This window comes from Citrus clementina, unplaced genomic scaffold, assembly GCF_000493195.1.
Source record: "Citrus clementina cultivar Clemenules unplaced genomic scaffold, Citrus_clementina_v1.0 scaffold_4, whole genome shotgun sequence".
In the NCBI taxonomy this organism is placed as follows: domain Eukaryota; kingdom Viridiplantae; phylum Streptophyta; class Magnoliopsida; order Sapindales; family Rutaceae; genus Citrus; species Citrus x clementina.
The window spans coordinates 2,589,849-2,612,835 of NW_006262274.1; the positions used below are offsets into that span (position 1 = coordinate 2,589,849).

Sequence of the window (22,987 nt, forward strand, 5' to 3'; positions counted from 1 at the left end):
GTCAGTAGACACGCCCAATAAAGATATCTATAAACTTCAGAATTTATAGACTTATGGAACTAATTTAAAAGTACTATTATTTTTTTATATAACAAACCTATCTAGAATTTCCAAATTTGGTATTAAACAATAAAAAAATTCGTATATTTGGTTACAAATGTCCAAAAAATAGAAATTCCAGTTTGAACAAACTAAGGAAACAATAAGGAATTTGTATTAAATTCTTAAGGCATTTATTGATAAAAAAGAAACCCAAACTGACTTCGAATTCAAACTCTGCAATCTGAGAAACAGCCTCCGGAACTACAACAGCAACATTATTATTGATCTTTTTTAAACATACAGACGTATTGTTTCAAAATTTCGTATAATTCATAGAAACTATTTGGGTTACCGAATAAATTGTAGAAGTGAGAACTACCGCCGGAAATATTAAAGTTTCTCTTCCAAATTTGAAAAATCATAACAATTTAAAATATTAAAGTTCTTGAATATGAACATATCAACAAAAGCTTAGGAAATGTAGTTTAAAAACATATAATTAATTTCGCATCATTCCAGCTAAATCAAAAGATATTCAGTATATTATTCACACTGTTCACAGCATCATAGAGTTACCAAAAACATATTCTCATCACATTTGAGAGTTAACCAGGTGGCGATAATTATAAATAAACCAACCAGCATAAAGAAAGCATGTTCACGGATTAAACAAGAAATACCTCAAGAGTTTAGCCTCCTTCTTACAAAAGCAAAGCCAACCCAAAGCAAAGTAAAAGACTCCCAGCAAAATTCTTCCCAAAATCAACAACACAACACCACCTCTTTTCTCTTGCTCTTTCTTTCAATGAAAGTGTTCTCTCTCTCTCTCTCTCTCTCTAATAGTGTTTGTGCAAAGGGAGAAAAGAGTTTTATTTTTAACATAATAAAAGAGTTTTTTTGGGGTTTATCACACTTAAAATTTGAAAACAGGATAAGATAAGTTAAAAAGATAATAAAATAAAATAATGGGTATACGTTTATTTGTTTGGTACGTAATCCGAAGATTTGATGACGATAACACTGTTGCTTGTATATGTTCAAAGTTATGGCTCCATTTGGACTTCAATTTGAAGAGTAAAATTGTAGTTGTTGGGGAATAAACTGCATGTGTTTTCTGACACAAATTAAGAGAAGATTTATTGTTGAAAGGTATGAAAAACTAGATTACATTCAGTAGATTAATTGTAATTCTACTCAAATAATATGCCGAACAATCAGCAACTGTCATTAGACTAAAATACTAAAATAACAATACGAATCAAACAATAGAACTAAAATAGGAAAACGTACACCACTTATATAAGTACTTGTCCTACATATATCACTCGAGTAGAAGGCATTTGTTATGGAAGAGGATAGGATGAAAGATGAGGCGAAGGCCTTTGCTAAGGAGGATAGGAAGACGAGAGGCCAGGTTAAGGCCTTCACGAAGGGGGAGGATAAGAAGAAGAGGAAAGATGATGTGAATCCTGGTGGGATTTTAGACAGAATGATCCCCAAAAAAAAGCATCAACAACAACAAGAGGGAGAAGGAGGAGAAGAGCAGTCGCAGAACGTTGCACCCTCTCAAGAACAGATTAAAGATGTTACAGTCCAACAATATCATGATATCTTGTCCGAAGATATCAATCTTCTGAGTGGGCTCTCTAAGGCCATTCGTAACTACTGTGGTCGACAAAATGATGCTCGATTTGAAAAGTTAATAGCCGATTACCGCGAGATTGTTGATTTTCCATCCAGAGATTTTACGGGTTTAGGAGAAAGACTTTGCAAGTTGCAGAAGGATTATAAGTTGACGGATCCTGTGGATGATAAAATGAAAGATCAGGTGAATCTTGGTGGTGGAGTTTTGGATAGAGTGATCCCAACTCAAGATGAACAACTTCTGGTGGTGATGGACAAGGATAAAGCAAAGAGAGACATCCTGGAGGCGATGAGACTTCTCTGGGACAAGATAATTTCAGTTCAAGATTCAGCTCAGCAGCAGCCGGTGTATAGTGCACCCTCTGAAGAAGAGTCTAAAGAGAAAGACGAAGAAGAAGAAAAAAAGCAAATGGGTGACATTCAAAGTGAGAAAAAGAATCTTGATAGTGCTAAAATTGCAAAAAATGATCAAGAAGAAAAAGAAGTTGGTGATGGGTTTGGCGGTGTGGAACAGTTACTACCAAAATGGGAGGAAATGGAGAAGCGAGAAACAAAGAAGTAGCGGAAGATGTAGTGAGACAAGAAAAGGTATCTGGCTATAAACTACTCAATCCAACAAGTTAAATATTTTTTTACGTGTCCTTTAAATGTCTCTCTATTTTGTAGTATGGTTTAGTCATTTTATTACCATTACTTTTATTGATGATCAAATTGTTGCTTGTGATAATCGTGGCTCTGTTTTGAACTTCAATTTGCAGAGCTAGCTAGCAGTCTTGTAGTTCTTTCAGAAGCCGTAGTATGTTCTTTTTGGTTCCTTTAAACATTTAATAAGCTTTCAGATTCCATATGCTATGTTTCTGATGCAGATTTTGGTGCTAATTTGGTTGTGATTTACTGATCCCTGTTAGTTTTTTATTTTCTCCGTCACAATATTTTGGTTAAGTTTCTGGTATAATTGCTACTTTTAGCTCCTTAATTAACACCTTGCTAATTTTAGCTCCTTAATTAACACCTTCCCGATGTACAATAATTTCATTTGGAATACAAGAGATGAAGGATATAATATTGTTTCGTGTTTTTATAGTTCTGTTTTTGGGTGGCGTTGGCATAGCAAGCAAAAGTAGAGTACATTAGGATTCGTTTACTTGTTTCTCAAGTTATCAGAAGTTTGAATGATGATAAAATTGTTGCTTCTATATTGTCATAGTCATGGTTCTGTTTGGACTTCAATTTGAAGTGTAAAATTGTAGTGGTTTCAGAATGAAACTGCAATTTCCTTTTTTGCACTGAAACTGTTCAGCTTTTTTGATGCAATTGAATGAAGATTTATTCTTGAAAGTTAGGAAATTTGAATTTATAATTGGCAGACAGATTGTAATTCTACTCAATAAGCCAAATAACCCTCATTAAACTAAAATACTAATATAACAATACTAGTCAAACAATAAAACTAAATAAAACAAATAGGAAAAAAATAAGAAAACATACACCACTGGATAAACTTGTCCTACATACATCATTCGAGTCGAAGGCAGTTGTTATGGAGGAGGATAAGATGAAAGATGCGGGGAAGGTCTTTTGCCAAGTTGAAGGATAAGAAGAATATGAAAGATGAGGTGAATCTTGGTGTGCTTTTGGATAGAATGATAAGGGATGGCACTGGTATATGTAAGTTCACCCAAACCTGCCCACTGCTGGTAATTATGGGGGCTGCAGGTGGGTTTGATATTAACAAAAATTCGGCAGATACCCACAAGGGTATCATCAACTGAAATTTTATTTTAATTAGTTTTTTTTGTAAATTTTATAAAATTACATTAAAAAATATTTAATTATAAAAATACATGAACTAAGCTAGAGAAAGCCAAAGGAATGTGCCCAGCTGAGTTGCCATTTGTCCTATGGTCTTATAAAACTACTCCACGGACTCATACAGGTGAATCTCCCTTCTCTTTGTCATTTGGGGCAGAAGCTGTCATCTCTTTTGAGTACAAGAGATGCGTGGGCTACAGTACATGCATATGATTTTCTTTTCGAGTACAAGAGACCTTTGATGAGTGTTTTTATGGTTCTGTTCTGGTAAATGGATTCTGAATTTGTTGCACAAATAGCTTAACATTTTTTTTCCCCTGTCAAATATACTGTGAAAATGAACTTAATGTGTGGTTCAGTACAACATTATACAGAAATCATTATTGAATGAATCGTGACCAAGCTATCACATTTACATTACAGTACTTCACATGCAAATGCTATTTGGGTACAAAACTATCTAAAACTCATGCTTCTAAGATAAAACATGAAAGTAAGCAGCTCGTAATCTATCATTGATCATCGGACTATTATATCATATATTCGGGGAAACGAGACTTCCTTCACATCAAACATGTAATATTAGAAATAAATCAACAGTCAGCTTTACTGATATAATGTTTCAATAACATCATCATCCTGTTACTGAAGTAAAAAGGGTGAATACAACCAAATCACCATATCTTCAGTAAGCTCTATGATTTTTTAGAATCACAAGTTAAAGGAAAACCTCAAGAGTCAACACTGCTCATCATTAGATACAGGAACAGACCAATCAAGATTAAATTCCGAAACCTCTCGTGTAAGTGGATACCTTCCATCCATCATATATTTTGAATCAGCAAATGTTTTATTGTCTTCTATTACTACGAAGCTCTCTTCGATTTGCAAGTATCTCTGAATCTTTATATCTTCTAAGTGATGCCGCCAACAGTACTTGATATGATGAGGATTGCAACAGGTCACATCTCTATTCCGTAGCTGCTCATACAGCCACTGTAATTCAACCAAACATCGGATAAAAAATCAGCTGTTGTATAGTACTTGCCCTAAACACATGAATGATAATATGTAGACTATGACACGTATATAATACAAGTGGATATATATACCTCTATGAGTTTTTTATCTTCTTCAAACATTGTAGAAACTCGCAAAGTCCTAGGATAACAAATCTGAAAAACACCATCCAACAAAGCTTCATAATCCGATAATGGCACATTTGCATACAGCTCTAGAGTCCCAACTTGTAAAGGAAGGGAAGGAGAACATCCACTGAGTTCATCCAAATTAAATGAAACCTAGATCAACAAATAGAGTGGCAGCAAAAACATTATGAAATATTAAAAGTAAAATGTAAATGAGCATTATACGAAACTTGTACAATACCTCGCATGTTTCCAAAGATAGTTTCAAGTTTTCAATTTGTTTTTCTACTCCAAGAAATTTCTTTAGTCGAAGGTACCAATGCATGTCAAGGTTACCTTCACACGAAAAACAAAGTTTCCATGGACACAGAGCATTCATTGCTATTGTGGGAATAGGATTAAAATCATAACTAAAGGTAAAGGATAGTAAATTGGGAGTATCAGTGTCAATTGCCTTCAAATTTTCGCAGGAATTAAAATGCAAGTTCTTCAGCTGATTACTTGCAATCTTAACCATTTCGGGCAAACGACAGAACCTCAGCAAAAGATCCTCAAGGAGGGGAAATTTTGAGATAAATCTGTCAAATTCTTCATCCATAAACCATACAGAAGTTAACATCAACTTTGTCAAATGTGGAGACCTAACTGCCTTAACTACCCGTGGCCTCATTTCCCCATTACAGAATAAAAGGGTTAACTGCTGAAGACTAGGAACAACAATTTCAACAATATCAATGTCCTCGTAAAATGTGTAAATCGCCAATTTCTTGAGTTTGTGAGCCTTAGAGACACACAAATTCTTTAAACCCCAACAAGCGGAAATTTCAAAATCTTCAAGTGATGGGCATTCACTAGTAAGCTTTTGGAACATCTGATCATTGATATAGACATTCTCAATTGTTAGCTTTTTCAGAGAATCTAAACTTATAGTAGTAGTATCAGAAGGCTGCTCCATCCTGCACCCAAATAGACTTAATGTAGCCATCGATTTTGCCGAAAAGATTGTTTGAGGCAAAATGCACACAGTGTCTTCTTGTGTCATGTTGTGAACCATCAACACTAGATCTTTAATCCCATTGTCAACGGCTAATCCTATCCATTTATCAAGAAGAGGAGCGGATCCCTTAACATCTAGAAAGCTCTGGAATAATCTCAATTCCTGCATGCGAAACCTAAGCTTGCAGAATCGAAACAGGGAAGCATCCACAAATGCCATGAATTTCTTTTCGTCAGATATATCCATTAACGTTATTGCTTTTCCCAGGAAGTAACATTGGTCAAACTCCAAAATTGGAAACGAAATACAGAACAGACACCATCTCTTTGACAAGATACTAGTTCGAGCAATCTCTTTAGCAGAGAGGTAAGACATAATATGATGAATGATAAACGTAGGCAGTTCCGTTATTCGATCCATGCCCTTGGCATACATAATCTGCAATCAGTACTGTAATTTAATATTCAAATTATTCATATATTAATCAGCATCATATTTAAGGAACAGAATGTTTTATAACCTATGCTTATATTCCCATCATCTTATTACTAGAAAGAAAAGGAAAGGAAAGAAGGGCAATCAAATAATATTCGGAACTAAAAACATATGAATTTCATATAATAAAGAAAATATTCTGGGGAAATTCTTCAAACTCAGTTCCTGTGCGTACGATATGTTTACCACAAATAATTGTAATTGCACAAGGGTTTAGAAAATCTTCAAATATAATACAGTTTAATTTCCGAAGAGGCCTGCCACTGCTAGTAAGGAGTCGGATTAGATACAAAAAAAAGCAAATAAAAATAAAGGAATATATGATACAGAGCCTTACAATTAAATTAATCCGATGAGAAGTTGATTTGAAGAACTGCCAGGGCAATGGGAACTGTACAGATTTTTAAATAAATATATACCTTTGGTTTAGAGTTTAGCGTTGACACTCCTTCCTTCCTGTTTGGGATTGTTATTTAAATAGAGGAGTTTATTTCATAATTTTTTTAATAAAAAAAGTGTTTAGTAATTTTTTTAATCTATTTATTTAATCAATATTTTTTTTATTTTGACAATACATTTAAAATTTCTTATAAATTAAGTAATTCATTGGATAATTGATAATTCTTTTAGAGTTTCTATTATAAACTATTATTTTAATAAAAGGGTAATTACATATTATATTTTCATAAATACTATTTATGAATCACGTGGTCCAATCACATGTTTACCAGTATTGAAACTTTTTTTGTACGGGATTTAAAATGTTTAGCTGCTCACATTGAGTTTTAGACAATTTAAACTTTTTTCTATTATGAAATTACTAAAAGCATAAATTTTGATTTTAAAACTAGCAGCCCTTTCAATAACACAATATTTACCAACAATTCCAATTGATTATTTCATCAGCATTATAGATATTGATTATTTTGTAAGTCACAACAATCTAAATCTATCCGTTCAAGTTGGTTTAGGATTTAGACTTGACAGCAATTACCATTATTATTTTTAATAGATTTGGGCATTTTGCAAGTCCTTTTTAGTAATTTTGCAAGGAAATTAAAAAAAAATTATGGTCAAAATTAAAAATTTAGAAATCTCAATAATCGTTTCCCCAAATTATGAAAAAGAAAAAGAAGACAGCTGCCACAGTTGACGCTAATGACCACTTTTTACTTTCTTAATTTCTTTAGATTATTTTTGAAGATTATTGGAAGAGATTTGCCTTTGTTGACGTTACGTACCTTAATATTATTAATTCATAGCTAGCAAATTCGCAATTCTCTCTCTCTTTTTTTTTTTTTTCCCTTTTTTAAGCAACTCTGTTTCATTCATATCCCGCTCCAAAATAATTATTCTTGCTTATACGATGAAAGACCAACCAATTAGACTATTCATTAGAGGATAAGAATCCAACTTTGTATGACTTTTTATTTTTAAAAGAGATGAAAATATCATATTTATTATTTAACGGTATGTGTTTTTTCTATTGTTATTTTAACGTATAGATAGAATGAATATTAGTATTTTGTAATTAAATGAAAAAAAAAATTTTAAAAGGGTCGTCCGACTAAAAAAGTGTTTATTTCTAATGGGATAAGCTCATTTTTAATTCTCGTGATACGCTCTCTGCTTTTGAGATTTGACTACTTCTTAAACTTTCGTTTTCATTATTTTAAACTTAATTTACATTAAAATAAAACGCCACCGTTGTCTTCATTATTCGGGATCTTCGCTGTATATAGATAATTTTTGAGCCGTCTATTATTACTGTTATGCCTATGATTATCTACACGATAAATTCCATTAAAATGTAAAATTAATTCAATCATTATTAAGATTATAGGAAACACAACATTATTCAATGATACGAGCTGCCGAAGAAACTCCTAAGCATTGCCTGTGGATGAGTGACTTGGACCTGCTGATGCCGTCAGGTCGTATCCCCTGCTGTGTATTTCTACGATGGCCAAATGATTCTTCCAAATTCTTTGAAGTTGGTATTGGTGGATTTTCGAATATGGAGGCAAATAATAGTAAGAGAATTTGATAGGATTTGAGACGTGTTCGCACACTTTCCTTTAAGGTTTTATTTGTTCTCACCAATATTGGTTTGATATAGAGTTTTAATGGCAAATTACCCCTAAGATATAATAAATCCTGAATACAATCTCTAGCAAATAAGATTGTATTCCAAGAACACAACAGAAATCTGTAAAAAAAAAAATCTGATTTTAATCTAATATGTGTGTCTATTTTAATGAAGAAGATGTTTATTTGAAAGAATACAACCATTTGAAATGGTACTTCTTCAAAGACACTATTTTCGTTTGAAATTTGTATCCATTCACAATTGAAATTTCAAGTCTGCTAACCGTTTTTCCAGTTGATGTGAAAACACGCTCTCTGGAAGAAAACGGTTAGCCATTTTCTCAATAATGGAGAGCCGTTTTATTTCAGAATGTCAAAATAAGTTGCTCTCTGGAAATAAACGGTTATCCATTTTCTCCAAATGGTTAGCCGTTTTCTGTAGAACAGAAAACATGCTCTCTGGACGAAAACAATTAGCCGCTTTCTCAAAAAAGGGCCAGCCGTTTTCTGTAAAATTCAAAACCTACTCTCTGGACGAAAACGGCTAACCGTTTTATCTATAACGGTTAACCGTTTTCTTTCTAAATTTCAAACCACAAAATACTACAATCTCACTTACTGTTGGCTTGCTGAAGGAGGATCTGAACATAGTTCTTGTGTCGTTTTACCCCTTGGCTAGAAGATTGACTAAGGTCCTTTGTCCTATTCGGGATTGAAATTAGAGAGCTGTAGCTTAAGAGCTATAACAGTAAAGTATTTTGTAACCACTAATTGCTGTAATTTAAAAACTAAATTGATTTGATTTTACACTTATATAATGAAAAATCAATTATATCTTCACTAATTTTGTCAAAATTATTATTTAAAAATTATATTTACTACATACTATTAATTTTTATTTTATAATTATAATTTTTTTTATAATAAGTGTAGATTCAAAGTTATAGCATCTCAATACTAAACAGGGACCAAGTTGATGTATGACAAATATAAAAAGCCAATGTTTGCTTTCCTAAAGCAACAACCTGATTTAAAAGTCTTCATGCAAGATACCAAAATTTTTAATTCCTAACCTTGTTACTACCAAATTGGCAGACATACCTATGTACGATGTTAATTTCGGATGGAGCCGGCCAGTGCTTGCACCACCTATTAATGCCAATTTAGACGAAGAGGTTTGTATTTGGAACAAGATCCTCTTCTGATCTGAGCATTACTGAGTTTTTAATGATCTTTTATCTCGTGTCTTTTAGTGGTAGTGTATGGGTAAAATTTAATTTTTTTATTTTTTTATTTATTAACAACTAATCAATAATTGATTTATTTGTTAAGGACATGATCAGATCAGGAGAGAACCATAATCCTTGTATTTTAGCAAGTCCAGTTAATGGTGGCAGCCGGTTGGTCGTCATTGTGTCATTGACTTTGGAAACTAATCAATTGCAGCTCTTCAAGAAGTTATTTTATGGCAATTTTCTTGAACCCCAGAATGTAATTTTGGATTTTCATACTTTCGATTTCACAATTTTGCTGATAAGCGTGTGATAAAAAAAATCGTGTAAAATCTGGGTTTGATCTGCGATTGTTTAAATATTACGCTTATAAGTGTGTAATAAACAACTCCATTTTTTTTTAATCTTTAATACAAAAGTAACAAGGAGCTACTTAAATGAGGAAAATTAAAGCAGAGAAAATGGTACTCCTTTTTTTTCTGAACAATTAATAATTAATGTTTCCTTTCATATTCATTAAACCCACATTGTACGGATGTAATAACTTTTGGCATCTATAAAATAGTGTAAAGAGATAAATAGTTTGCTTTCAGAAATTGTTAACATTAAAATGTATTTTCATCGTTAGTAGGTAAATAAAATGATTTGAATTTATTTGTTAATATAGTTTTTTTTTTAAAAAAAGTTAAAATCAAATGAGCCTTATAATTCTAGAGATTAAAACTCAGAATAAACAAAAAGAGACTGTCATTTTAGAGATGCCGGAAATATTTTTTTCCCTTTGTTGAATATATTATCTTAATTTGATATCAAAAAGGTAACTGAAACCACTTACCAGTTATCCAAACAGTAGTATTTAAGCCTTCAACATCCATAAAGGAATTTAGATGTCGAAGAGTAAAAGAACATTGTAATTTCTGGAACAATTAATGAATTAACACATAGCTAAGGTAACTTAATGTGGTGATATATATGCATTTAGTCCAACAGAACCATGATTATTATTCTCTACATAACAAGAATAACATTACAGGTGGACCATGAACACATGAAATTACTGTACATTTATATGCATATAACCCAGCACACAGATGTCTTTGTTGATGAAAATTTTGCGTGAATTCACATTCAAAACAGCGGCTCCCTTGCTATGTATGATATAGAAAGAAAAGAATAGGAAGAACTGTTTGAACATGAATGACTTTTGAGTGACATTGAAATAGAGTTCAGAAACATACATAATCTGCAATAAAAGAACAGACATTTTTTTTTTCCTTTTAAAAGGTAAGGGGTGGGACAAACCCAAATAATTTTTATTTTTCCCTTACTTCTCCCAAGGCTCGAACCCGGGTGGTCAGCTACTACAAGTTTTATGTTGTTACCAACCCGACCATGCACTTAGGGGCAAAGAACAGACAGTTTAATTCTGAAACAACTACATTTTTATATTTCAATTTGCAGTCCAAAAGGAACCATGATTTTGACTAACTACCTCACTTCTTACACTGATGAATAGGAGCAACAATTTGCCTGAATCAAAATGACTAAACTACAGAACATGGAGGCAATTAAAAACCCACATCAAAGTATCCAAGTTACTGTATCCAAAATAATACCTTGTCTGTCTTCATTGCCACGACTTCTTCTGCTTCTTATCATTTGCTTCATCCTTCCTGTCTTCCTCAGATTTCTGAAAGTCTTCTGTTGAAATAGTATGATGCAAATCTGGCGGTAAACTACCTGGACTATTAAGTTGCTGCGTGAGGCGCTCTACATTGTGATCCCGATCCTGCTGCTGAGTGATCTCAGAACGAATTTCCAAGAAACTACTAAAAGGTGGCCGGGCTGACCAGATAACATTACGGGTATTCGGAGACTGATGCGGCGGCTTAAGTTCTTGTGACTCCTTTCCAACCGGCATAAATTGACGTAGTAGATCATCATCATCAACTTGAGAATGAAGCTGCGGGTTTGGAACAGGATTCATATTATGGCCCGGAATCTGATCATCACCGCCCGGCACCGAAGAATAAGAATGCATAGGATATTCAACTTCTTGCTGCTCCTGATTCGTCCGATTATTTTTTCGCAAAAAACCACCAAAATGCTGATATTCAAAACGAATGAAACTCTCAGAACCTTGGGCAGCTTTGTCTTGAAGCTTTTTCTTATCCACTGACCTCCGACCAACAATTCGCGACAAACGGTCACTGCCGTTGTGAGAATGAAGCTGTGGGTTTGGTGTTGGTTGAGGCTGAGGGTCACCCAGCAATATTGTTCTTTCATCCAACACATTTAGCGTTTCTTCATCTTGAGTATTCCACATTGTTTGATCCAAAGCAGCAAAATTTTCTTCTTCATTTATTGACATCATTTCATCTAAGAATCCACCATCACCAAGATTCACCTGTTGCATCACTTCCTTCTTATCATAGGCCACATAATGTTCATCAAGATTAACAATATCCTGCAGGTTCATTTTTGTAGGATCTGCTTCTGATGTTAAAGGCATATGAGCCTGAGGCTGAGAACTTGGATTGCGACTCACCCTTTCATCTTGAAGGCCTTTGCCTTTTTCAGATTGAGGATGAAGCTGTTGGTTTGATGTTGGTTGCCCTTGTTGCCCACTACCACTAGCACTGCCCAGCAGAGGAACAGGATCCACCTCCAGAGACACAAGGCCCTCACCAGGCTTGTCTTGTGAACCATCCAACTCCTACAAGATTTCTTCCGGATCAAAAGGAAAATCGAAATCATATTCATCAAGATTAACAAAAACCTGCAGGTTCTTGCATGTAGAATCTGGTTCGGATGTTAAAGACTTATGTGGCTGAGGCTGAACGTGACTCAATAACGTTGCTCCTCTGTCCAACAAATTTGCCACTTCTTCATCTTGAGTATTCCGAATTGCTTGATCCAAAGCAGTAAAATATTCCCCCTCACTTCTTGGCATCCCATGATCAAAAACCCCTCTGGCATTTTCCTCTTGTGTCATTCTCTTCATATCAAAGTGCACAAAATAATCTGTTTCTGCCCTTTGAGTGCCCTGCCCTATCTCATCATCATCATCATCATCTACATCATATTCCCTCAGAACTCTAACTCTATGCATTAAGTTCCTTAAATCTCTTGGTGGAACATCAATTAAATCAAGCCAATCTGTTACAAACCCTATCATTGTATTATAATCAACATCTGGGTATTGCCTGGTTTGACCAAAGAAGTCATCAATGGCCATCTCCAAGCTTTCCTGAAGATTGACATCATTTATCCTGATCAAGCTATCGAGATATTGTTGTGTTCGAGCATCTCTTGAAACTGTACGATTATTAGCACCATCAAGATTCCTTTTTTCTGTTTCAATGTTGATATCAAGATTGCTGCCAGACCCATCACCAGCCTTCTTCTCTTCTACTTCTTTAGTCACTACTTGAGATTGTTCATTGTTCTGTGGCTGCTTTCCTTTTTCTTTTTCTTCTTCTTGTTGTTGATCTGACTCCATTTCTTTCTTTTTCTTTTTTTATTTTCCCCCTCTGAGAAAGTAAACGAGAAATAGTGAGGGTTTTGAAGAGGTTTCTTGGAAGTGAATGCTTTTCAGGACATATATGAACTTCAAGATTCAGTTATGAGAAATTTGCCCCGTCTCATTCTGTTACTACGAATCTTCTTGAGCTTCAATTTGGTGCCCCTGTGCTCACTTAAACAGATTTCTTTACAACCGTGTGATTCTCTATCTAGTGGAATATTAACCATCTATCATAAGTAGCACTCCATCTGATGATAAGAGCTTCAATAACCGTCCCCCATTTCCAGACAAGTGAATTATATGCAATGGGATTCCAAACTGTAACAGCTCATATTATATATATATATATATATAATTTTAATTAATTAACTACCTTAAATCACTGAAACGGATGTTTTTTAAGCTACGGTGTGAGTGACAGTAAGACATTTTGATCATCATCAGATGAATAACCGCATATGATTAATGGCTAAGATTCAACAAGATATAGAGAGACCGATACTAAATTGAGAATTAGATGGTTGTAAACAAATCTCCTAAGTTGGGGATGTGGTACCTGATTAAAGCTCAATAATATTCATCATAACTATACTGAATGATTTTAAATTTTTATATTTCTTGAAAAACATAATTGATCGTTTGAAAAATGGTGAGGGGTCCGTCAATCTTGTTGCAACAAATGATCAATCATAGCCATATCTCGATCGTTTGAAAAATGGTATGAATGTTCAGAACGGGCTCTTGAGGGCCATTGTTGAGTGCTATAATCAACATAGACATTACCCATATGTTGATGATGATGCACTGCAATGGTTCTTAACATATTGGCTTGGAGTTGATGTTACGCCAAGAGATTTGATGGCAAGAGTTACAATCTTGTGGCAGAAATATGAGATGAAATTGAGGGATGATTCTATCAATCACAGAAGCAGCCAATAAAAATTGGAGATGATACAAAGTAAGAATTGTTAATTTCTTCACAATTTTAGTTTTACTACAATTACTCTCCGATGAATCTCAACACACATGTGAAGTACATAACCAATCATTTTGGAACAGATTGATCATAACGAAGAAAATACAGTTGATCTTCTTAGCAGTCTACCGAATGACATTCTATGCCGCATTATTTCATTGCTCCCTTTCAAATCTGCTGTTAAAAGCAGCTTCCTTTCGACCCGATGTAGAAACCTTTGGAAGATAACTTCGGAGAGGATTGGAACATCAGATGATGCTGTTGATGCTGTTTGTGGCTTCTATGGAGAGTTATATTATGAATCAAACAGTTTATGGGGATTTCAATTCAACTTTGGCAAAGGCAACGTGCAATTATGTTCTGTTTCGCTGGGTGGTAATAAACCTCGTCTTGATTTTTCAACCGGTGTTAGTGAAGCTGCTTAATATGAAGAACAGAGGAATCGAGTGTAGTTTATTCAGCTATACTTGACTGCAGCAGATTCACTCCCTCAGCTGATGTGGCTTGGTGACGTGGCTTAGTTAGTTACTCTGATTAAGCATTCTTCACATGTGTGTAACAGATTACTAACAAATGTAACAAGCTGCTCTCTTTACAATATAAATAATTGTGTAATCCGTTCAGATCTAATAACAAGAATATTATCAATTGGTTCATTTCTGTATTTTCTTTCATTCTCTTTTAGCTTTCTCGCTTGCCAAACATAAATACTTAAAGTTCTTTCATGGTATCAGAGCCACCAATGGCAAGTATGATTCAATCTAATACTTCTTACAACTTTGTTACACCTGTAAAATTGGATCAGAACAATTTTATTCTGTGGAGGACACAAGTCTTAGCATCAGTCAAAGGAAATGGATTAGAAGGTTTCATCAATGGTGGTTTGAAATGTCCAGAGCCATTTCTTCCTTTTACTAGCACTGGTGAAGCTTCATCATCAAATGTAAGTGAGCTACGATCTGCAAATCCTGACTTCATTGCCTGGGAGAAATCGGATCAACTCCTCTTGAGCTGGATGCTATCATCTATTCAGCAAAGCTTGCTGTCAACTATGATCGACTGCACTACTTCAAAACAGCTTTGGGATTCACTTAACAGTATGTTCATTTCTCAGTCTCAAGCTCGAATTCAAACTCTTAGAATGCAAATCCAAACTATTAAGAAAGGATCTATGAGTATGGTTGAGTATCTTACTAAAATCAAACGAATAGCTGATACGTTAGCCTTAGCAGGAAAATCAGTAGAGCTTAATGATTTTGTTATGCATGTGTTGACTGGTCTTGACTCTTCTGATTATGAGTCTTTGACAACTGCTGTTTTAGCTAGAGAAGGAACCATTACCTTAGATGATCTGTATTCGTTGCTTCTAAATCATGAAAGTAGAATTGAACAAAAGAAAGGTAAACTTGCTAGTGATGTTATGCATCACATGTCAGCAAATGTAGCTCAGAAAGGTCCATATTCTGGTAAAAATAACAATGGTTTTCAGAAAAACTTTGGAGGTAATTTTGGTGGTGATAATAATCCAAATGGTGGTTATAATAATAATGGATCTCAATTTGCTGGTGGAAGAAATTTCTCAGATGTTGTCTGTCAAATTTGCTTCATTCCTGGACATGGAGCAAATAGGTGCAAGAACAGGTTTAATTCTTCTTTTGTGCCTCAGAAGAATTTTGGTAGAGGAAATTTCAGAGGTCAATATGGTAGAGGCAGGTCCTTTAATGGTTTTGGAAGGGGCTCAATATTTCTTGGTCCTCATTTTGGATCAAATTTTGGAAACTCTTATGTGCCAAGAGGTGCTGCTTTTCAAGCTCATATGGCATACTCAGATCGTGCTATCATCTCTGGTTATCCTCCTCTTAACTACCCCACTGGGTTTAATAACTTTACTCCTGGTTACACTAATGGATTCTCACCATATGCTCCTGGTTTCACTAATGGGATGCCTAGTACTTCAGCTCTGCCAACTCAGCCACACTGTGCTGCAAATCCTGAGATTGTTGAAGATCCCTCATGGTATATTGACAGTGGAGCCACAAATCATATCACAAATGATTTAGGTAAGCTTGTCAATTCTAAAGCTTATTTTGGTAATGAACAATTATTGGTTGGTGATGGAAATGCATTGCTTATTGAACATATTGGATCAGTTCAGCTTGTTACATACACCTTTGAATCACTGCTTCTTAATCATGTTTTACATGTACCAAAAATTACCAAAAATTTGCTTAGTGTTTCTAAACTGCTTGCTGACAACAATGTTAAACTTGAATTTGTTGGCACATCTTGTTTCATTAAGGCCAGGAGCACCGGGATCATCTTGCTTGAAGGAGTTGCTAAAGGAGGCCTCTATAAAATCAAAAGTCCTAGCTCATCCTCCCATCCTCAGTCTGTCACTCTGTCAGCTGCTGTCAATAAAGTCATTCTTAGTCAAAATAAGTTTCAGTCTCTTTTTGCTTATCTTCCTCAGTCAACTTGTGAGAAACTTAGTTCAAATTCTTATCAGGGCAGTGTCAAAGTTTGTTTGTCTGCTGTGACTGAAAAATCTCTTGATGTAAATCTTCTTCATAGAAGATTGGGGCACCCTGCCATTCACACATTAAAAACAGTTCTGAATTCATGTAACAAGTTTGCTGATATCAATAAAATTCAAGAGTTAGAATTCTGTAATGCCTGTCAGTTTGGGAAGAACCATATGCTTCATTTTAATTCTGTTAAAACCATCTCTACAGCACCATTACAACTTCTTTATGCAGATCTTTGGGGACCTTCTCATGTTGCTTCCAGCCAAGGTTACACCTATTACATGTCCATACTTGATGATTTTAGCAGGTTTACTTGGATTTTCCCATTAAGTGCAAAATCTGATGCCCTACCTGTCTTTGTTAATTTTAAAAATTTTATTGAAAAACATCTACAAAGAAACATCAAGGTTGTTCAAACAGATTGGGGTGGGGAGTTCAGGTCTTTTTCATCTCTTCTAAATAACTCAGGGATACACTTTAGGCATCCATGTCCTCACATCCATCATCAAAATGGGAGAATTGAGAGAAAACACAGGCATATTGTTGATATTGGTCTCACCTTACTTGCCCAAGCTCACCTACCCTTACATTTTTGGTGGGATGCTTTTCATACAGCAGTCTTCTTGATCAACAGACTTCCCACACCAACTCTAAATAATATCTCTCCATATCAGAAACTTTTTCATCAAACACCAAATTATTCTACTCTTCGAATTTTTGGCTGTGCATGTTTTCCTTATCTTAGACCTTATAATAGACACAAACTTGAGTTCAGAACTGGGAGGTGTCTTTTTATTGGGTACAACTCTCATCATAAGGGGTATAAATGTCTTCATTCATCTGGGAGGGTCTATATTTCTAATCATGTGGTCTTTGATGAAAAATCTTTTCCTTATGTTCCTGGTATAGATTTTTCATCAGTCACAGAAGTTGTTCCAATCAATTCTTCAGTTGAGTCAGTTCCTGAGTCTTCTTCTGTTACCAAATTCCAAGCTCCTTTAACAGTAACTTCAGCAGCTGATCCTATCTCTCCAGTTTCCAACTCTCATCAGGTATTGTCTCAAAGTTTTCATGCACATGATACCTCATTATCACACTCAACTACTGTCATACCTGATACCTCACCATTTACTTCTCATTCCCATAATTCTCCCCCTCATATTCTTCCTGCACCTCATTCCATTGGTCATTCTATGACAACCAGATCAAAGAATGGTATTTTCAAGCCAAAGTCTTATTTGTCTGTCCTTTTAGCACAAACCTCTGAGCCTACCTCTGTTTCTCAAGCTTTATCTGATCCATTATGGTTCAAAGCTATGCAAGAAGAGTTTAAAGCCTTAAAGGTTAACCATACATGGGATTTGGTTCTGCCTACTACTCCTGTTAAGGTAGTTGGTAACAAATGGGTTTTCAGAATCAAATACAATCCTGATGGAACTGTTCTGAAGTACAAAGCAAGGCTGGTTGCTAAAGGTTTCCATCAGACACATGGTGTTGATTATACTGAAACCTTTAGTCCAGTAGTAAAAGCTTCTACTGTCAGGGTAGTTCTAAGCATTGCAGTCATGCACAATTGGATTCTTAGACAAATAGATGTAAACAATGCCTTCCTAAATGACATTCTTGATGAGGAAGTGTATATGTCACAACCTGAAGGCTTTATTGATCCTCATAAATCTCAGCACATTTGTAAACTAAGGAAAGCTCTCTATGGTTTGAAACAAGCTCCAAGAGCTTGGTTTGCTAGACTTAAAACAGCTATGCTTTCTCAGTGGCATTTTCAGAACTCCAAGTCAGATAATTCACTCTTTTATAAGAAAGAAAATGGTCACTTAATTCTGGTTTTGGTGTATGTGGATGACATTATTGTCACTGGTTCCTGCTCAGCAAAAATTCAGCAAGTCATTCAAGATATGCAACAGACTTTTGCCTTGAAAGATCTAGGAGAACTCAGTTACTTCTTAGGCATTGAAGTTTCTAAAATTCAAAATGGAATTCACTTGTCTCAGGCTAAATACATTGCTGATGTTTTGGCAAAGCATGATTTAGTCACCTGCAGTCCAGTGCCCACACCTATGTCCACAGGCCAGTAGCTAACCAAAGCTTCAGGTTCTGAGATTTCCAACATCTCTCAATATAGAAGCATTATTGGAGCCCTGCAGTATGTTACTCTTACTAGACCAGAAATAGCCTTCACTGTCAATAAGCTCAGCCAGTTTCTTTCCAATCCAAGAACTGCACATTGGGAAGCTTGCAAGAGGTTGTTAAGATATCTAAAAGGCACAATACATTTTGGTCTGCAGTTCTACAACTGTGGAGCTATGCAGATAAATTGTTTTACTGATTCAGACTGGGCTTGTGATCGAGATGATAGGAAGTCAGTTGCTGGTTTTGGAGTTTATCTAGGTGCTAATCTAGTTTCATGGTCTTCTAAGAAACAAGCAGTTGTCTCAAGATCCAGTACAGAAGCTGAGTATAGAGCTTTGGCTCATGCTGCAGCAGAGGTCATTTGGATACAGTCTTTGCTTGCTGAGCTGAAAATTGAGTTAAGTGCTACACCAGTTATATGGTGTGATAATCAGGGTGCAATAGCATTGGCTTACAATCCAGTTTATCATGCTAAAACAAAGCATGTTGAGCTGGACATTCATTTCATCAGAGATAAAGTGGCATCTAAAGAGTTAACTGTTTGTTTTGTGCCTAGTGCAGATCAAACAGCTGATGTCTTAACTAAAGCTCTCACTTTCACTCAGTTTCATTATTTGCGTAGCAAGTTAAATGTTCATCCTAGAAGGCTCAGTTCAAGAGGGGATGTTAGTGAAGCTGATGATTTGTAGAGAACAGAAAAGAAGCTTCAGTTTAAGAGAGGATGTTAGTGAAGCTGCTTAATATGAAGAACAGAGGAATCGAGTGTAGTTTATTCAGCTGTACTTGACTGCAGCAGATTCACTCCCTCAGCTGATGTGGCTTGGTGACGTGGCTTAGTTAGTTACTCTGATTAAGCATTCTTCACATGTGTGTAACAGATTACTAACAAATGTAACAAGCTGCTCTCTTTACAATATAAATAATTGTGTAATCCGTTCAGATCTAATAACAAGAATATTATCAATTGGTTCATTTCTGTATTTTCTTTCATTCTCTTTTAGCTTTCTCGCTTGCCAAACATAAATACTTAAAGTTCTTTCAACCGGGAACAAGAATATCCATTGCTTTAAATTTCAGAATCCCTATCAACGAGCCCCATCATTGTATCAATTTAATCAAAAATCTTCACTTAGTATCAGTAATGCATCATACAGCTGGGGCAGTTTCATAATTAGTTTCAAATTTCCCATTTCTTGAAAGTTTTACTATTGCAAAATGCAAAGGCTTACAATTTTTATTTATTACTGCAAGTCCAAGGCTTTTGAAATTATCAGTCTTTGATTGCCCTGGCTTAATGTATTTTGGCATTAGAGCGACCTGTCTTAAATCTTTGAGGTATAGAGAGATACTTCCTGTGGTTTTGAGACATTATGGTGTGTCCATGGAAGATGCCATGCTTGAGAAAAGGTCCCAGTAAAAGCATCAATGATTTTTAATTTAGCCAAAATCTATTTTCTTTGAGAAGTGCTAAAACTCTTGCATTATGCAGATGGACTCATGAGGTATATGCTTTGATCAATTTTTGCACTTTACAGGTAGCTCTCTTTGCTTTTGTTGTCCCATTCAGTGCAGGGATGTTTTATATCTAGAACTTTTTGTTACAAGCATTGAGTTGCCCACATTGCAGGGTACAATTTAGCAAATTAGAGGAGTTATGGTGGATTGATTATGAGAATGATGAAAAACACAACAGTGATGCCTTAATCTCTTTCCTGAAACTCTGTCCTTTGCTAGAGAGACCTTCAGTAACTGTAAGATTTTGTTGCAACTTTGGCTGAAATTTTGTAGTTACTGATTCACCTTCAGTAACTATTTTAAAAATAACATATCTAGATAATTAAAATAGATAATAGCCTTGCTGCAGTGCAGCTGGATAGTTTTCTTGAACCTACACACAAAAAGCAAAGCAAATTAAGCCAAGCATAAGCATTCAAGTAAACATAATGTGTATATACATATTAATGGCTGTTACCCTCTGAATAAGTAAGCTGATGACTTCTCCTTTAGCTCCCTCTAGATTGTAGACACACCAGCAATCGATTTGATCACTAGTAGAAAAGCCATTCACATGGGCAATGCCATTGTCCACACACTAGGTTTGCTTCGTTAGCCTGTAGTAAAGCTTATTTTTCTCTCTAAAGCGCTGCATAACTACATAATCCGCTGCTGGTGTATAAAGCTTAACCAACAATCCATCTTCAAATATCGATTCTGTAAATTCATAGGAATAATCAGTTGTGCTTCGAGTGAGACGCAAAGCCTAATTCAGATCACCATATGTCAATTTTTTCGTAAATATGTATTTCAGTTCTCCAATTTGAGGAAAATTTCTAGTTTGATTTGGTTGAGGATTCTCCATTTTTTTCCCTAGATATGTGTTAATTAAACTCTCCCTTTCTATAGCAAAAGTTAACAAGAATTGCATGTGAATAAATTAGCTAGGTAGCAATGAATTGCATGATTCATGTAAAAGAAATAATCAACAAGAATTATATTGCACAACCGACGACTAGTTTTGATATTCCATACTAAAAACATTCATACAAAAGTTTACACACAGTAGCATCATATTCGTTTAACAATATAACATTTTTGCAAGTACTTTGAGAATCTATTCCTTTTTTCAATCATACTATAATTAATTAAGTACAAAGATACTATCTGTACACTAATCTTGGAAGACATTTTTACCCAATATAATCCAAAAATACCTAAATTTTACAAATGCGAAACACATAAAAAAAGGGGGTCAAGATTATGATTGATTTGCATAGATAGATAGTTCCTCTCATTCTGTTTTCTTATTCAAAACTCTTCACTTCAAGAACTTATCAATTGGTTCATCTGTAGTTTCAAATTTCCAATTTGTTGAAAGTTCAACGATTTCAAAACGCAAATTGGATTACAATTATTACACCTTAAGGCAATTTCAAGGCTAGTGCAATTTTCAGTCTATACTTTCCCACAGTTAAAACATCTTAGTTTTAAAGCTACCGGACTTATATCTTTTTTATTTCAAGGGTTACTCCCCATTTATTATAAATAGTACCGCAGGCACTGGTTAGATGCCATGCTTTATTTAAAAAAAAAAAAAAAGTCATGGTCATAGCATTTTTTTTTTTAGTTTAATCAGATGGTATTTTCGAGGCATATGCTTTTGTAATTTTTATACCTTCTAGTTAGTTTAATACTAATTCATACTTGGTTATACTATCGGTAGTAATTAAGTCTCACCGGGAGCATTCTTTTTAGAAGTTTGTGGAAGAAGAAGACATCAATGAGATATGCCCTGTGCATCCTTCTTGTACAATTTTGTGCAATTATTTTAGTTGAAGAAAGCTGCTCAAAAGCCATTTGGTCAAACTTTCGTGTTAAAGAACATTAAACTTTGTACTTTATGCACGCAATTTCAGGAGTCATGTTGTTAGCAGTTCAAAATTTTTTAATAGAAACAAATAGATTATCATGCCCATTTCAAATACCTGATTTTTTTTCTTAATATGTATATAGGTTTTTTGGTTCCTTCCTTCACAAGTAATTTGGATTATTTTAGGGTTTAGCAGCTACATGGGTTACGAACTTTTATTATCCAGAATTTTCTTTTAATATAAACAAAAACTCCAGAAACTTTTATGAAGTGGTGCATGTTTACTTATTTTAGTTTCATTGTTTGACTCGTATTTATTTTAGTACTTAAGTCTAATTATTGAGGGTCAATGATTATTTGACATATTATTTATTTGTGTAGAATTACAATCGGGCTATTGCTTGTAATCTACTTTTTCATAGCATTCAATAATAAATCTTCTCTTAATTTGCATTAAAAAAGCAAATGTAGTTTAAACTAAAATTTTATTCTCCAATTAGAAGTCCAAACAGAGTCATGCATGACTATGACTATATAGATGCAACAATTTGATCATCATTAAAACTTCTGATGACGTACAAAACAAGTAAGCCAAACTCTAACGGCACTCTACTTTTGCTTGTAACGGCAATGCCACCATTTATATATACGAATTTATATATACGAACGGACAGAGTAATATCCAATTATCAATATTAAATTTTCAGAAGGATATGATGTTGAATCTTCTTCCTCGTGAAATCTTGTTTGAGATACTTTCACTGTTGCCTGTGAAGTTTCTGCCGCGGGTTAAATGCTTGTGCAAGGCATTGCTGTGCCTGATTTTGGATCCCATCTTCGCTAACGTGCTAGCGTCTCGAGGCCCTAAAATTCTTATATCATCGTCTTCTGGTCTAAAATCCTTGGACTGTTCAAAAGCATCTTTCACTTTCCAACGAGCGTTGACAAACCTTAATTTTCCTCCATCATATGATAAAATTATTAATT

The 22,987-nt window shown here is 34.7% G+C and overlaps 1 protein-coding gene across 1 annotated transcript; it reads right to left on the reverse strand.

Annotated features, from left to right (window-relative positions):
• Positions 1–4,236: 4,236 nt before the first annotated feature.
• Positions 4,237–5,889, reverse strand: LOC18044498. The gene is made up of 3 exons (XM_006435934.2): positions 4,888–5,889; positions 4,611–4,799; positions 4,237–4,494 (listed from the first exon to the last, which is right to left on the reverse strand). Exons 1-3 carry the CDS (start codon positions 5,887–5,889, stop codon positions 4,237–4,239), a joined length of 1,449 nt encoding a protein of 482 aa, XP_006435997.2.
• Between the last annotated feature and the right edge of the window lie 17,098 nt (positions 5,890–22,987).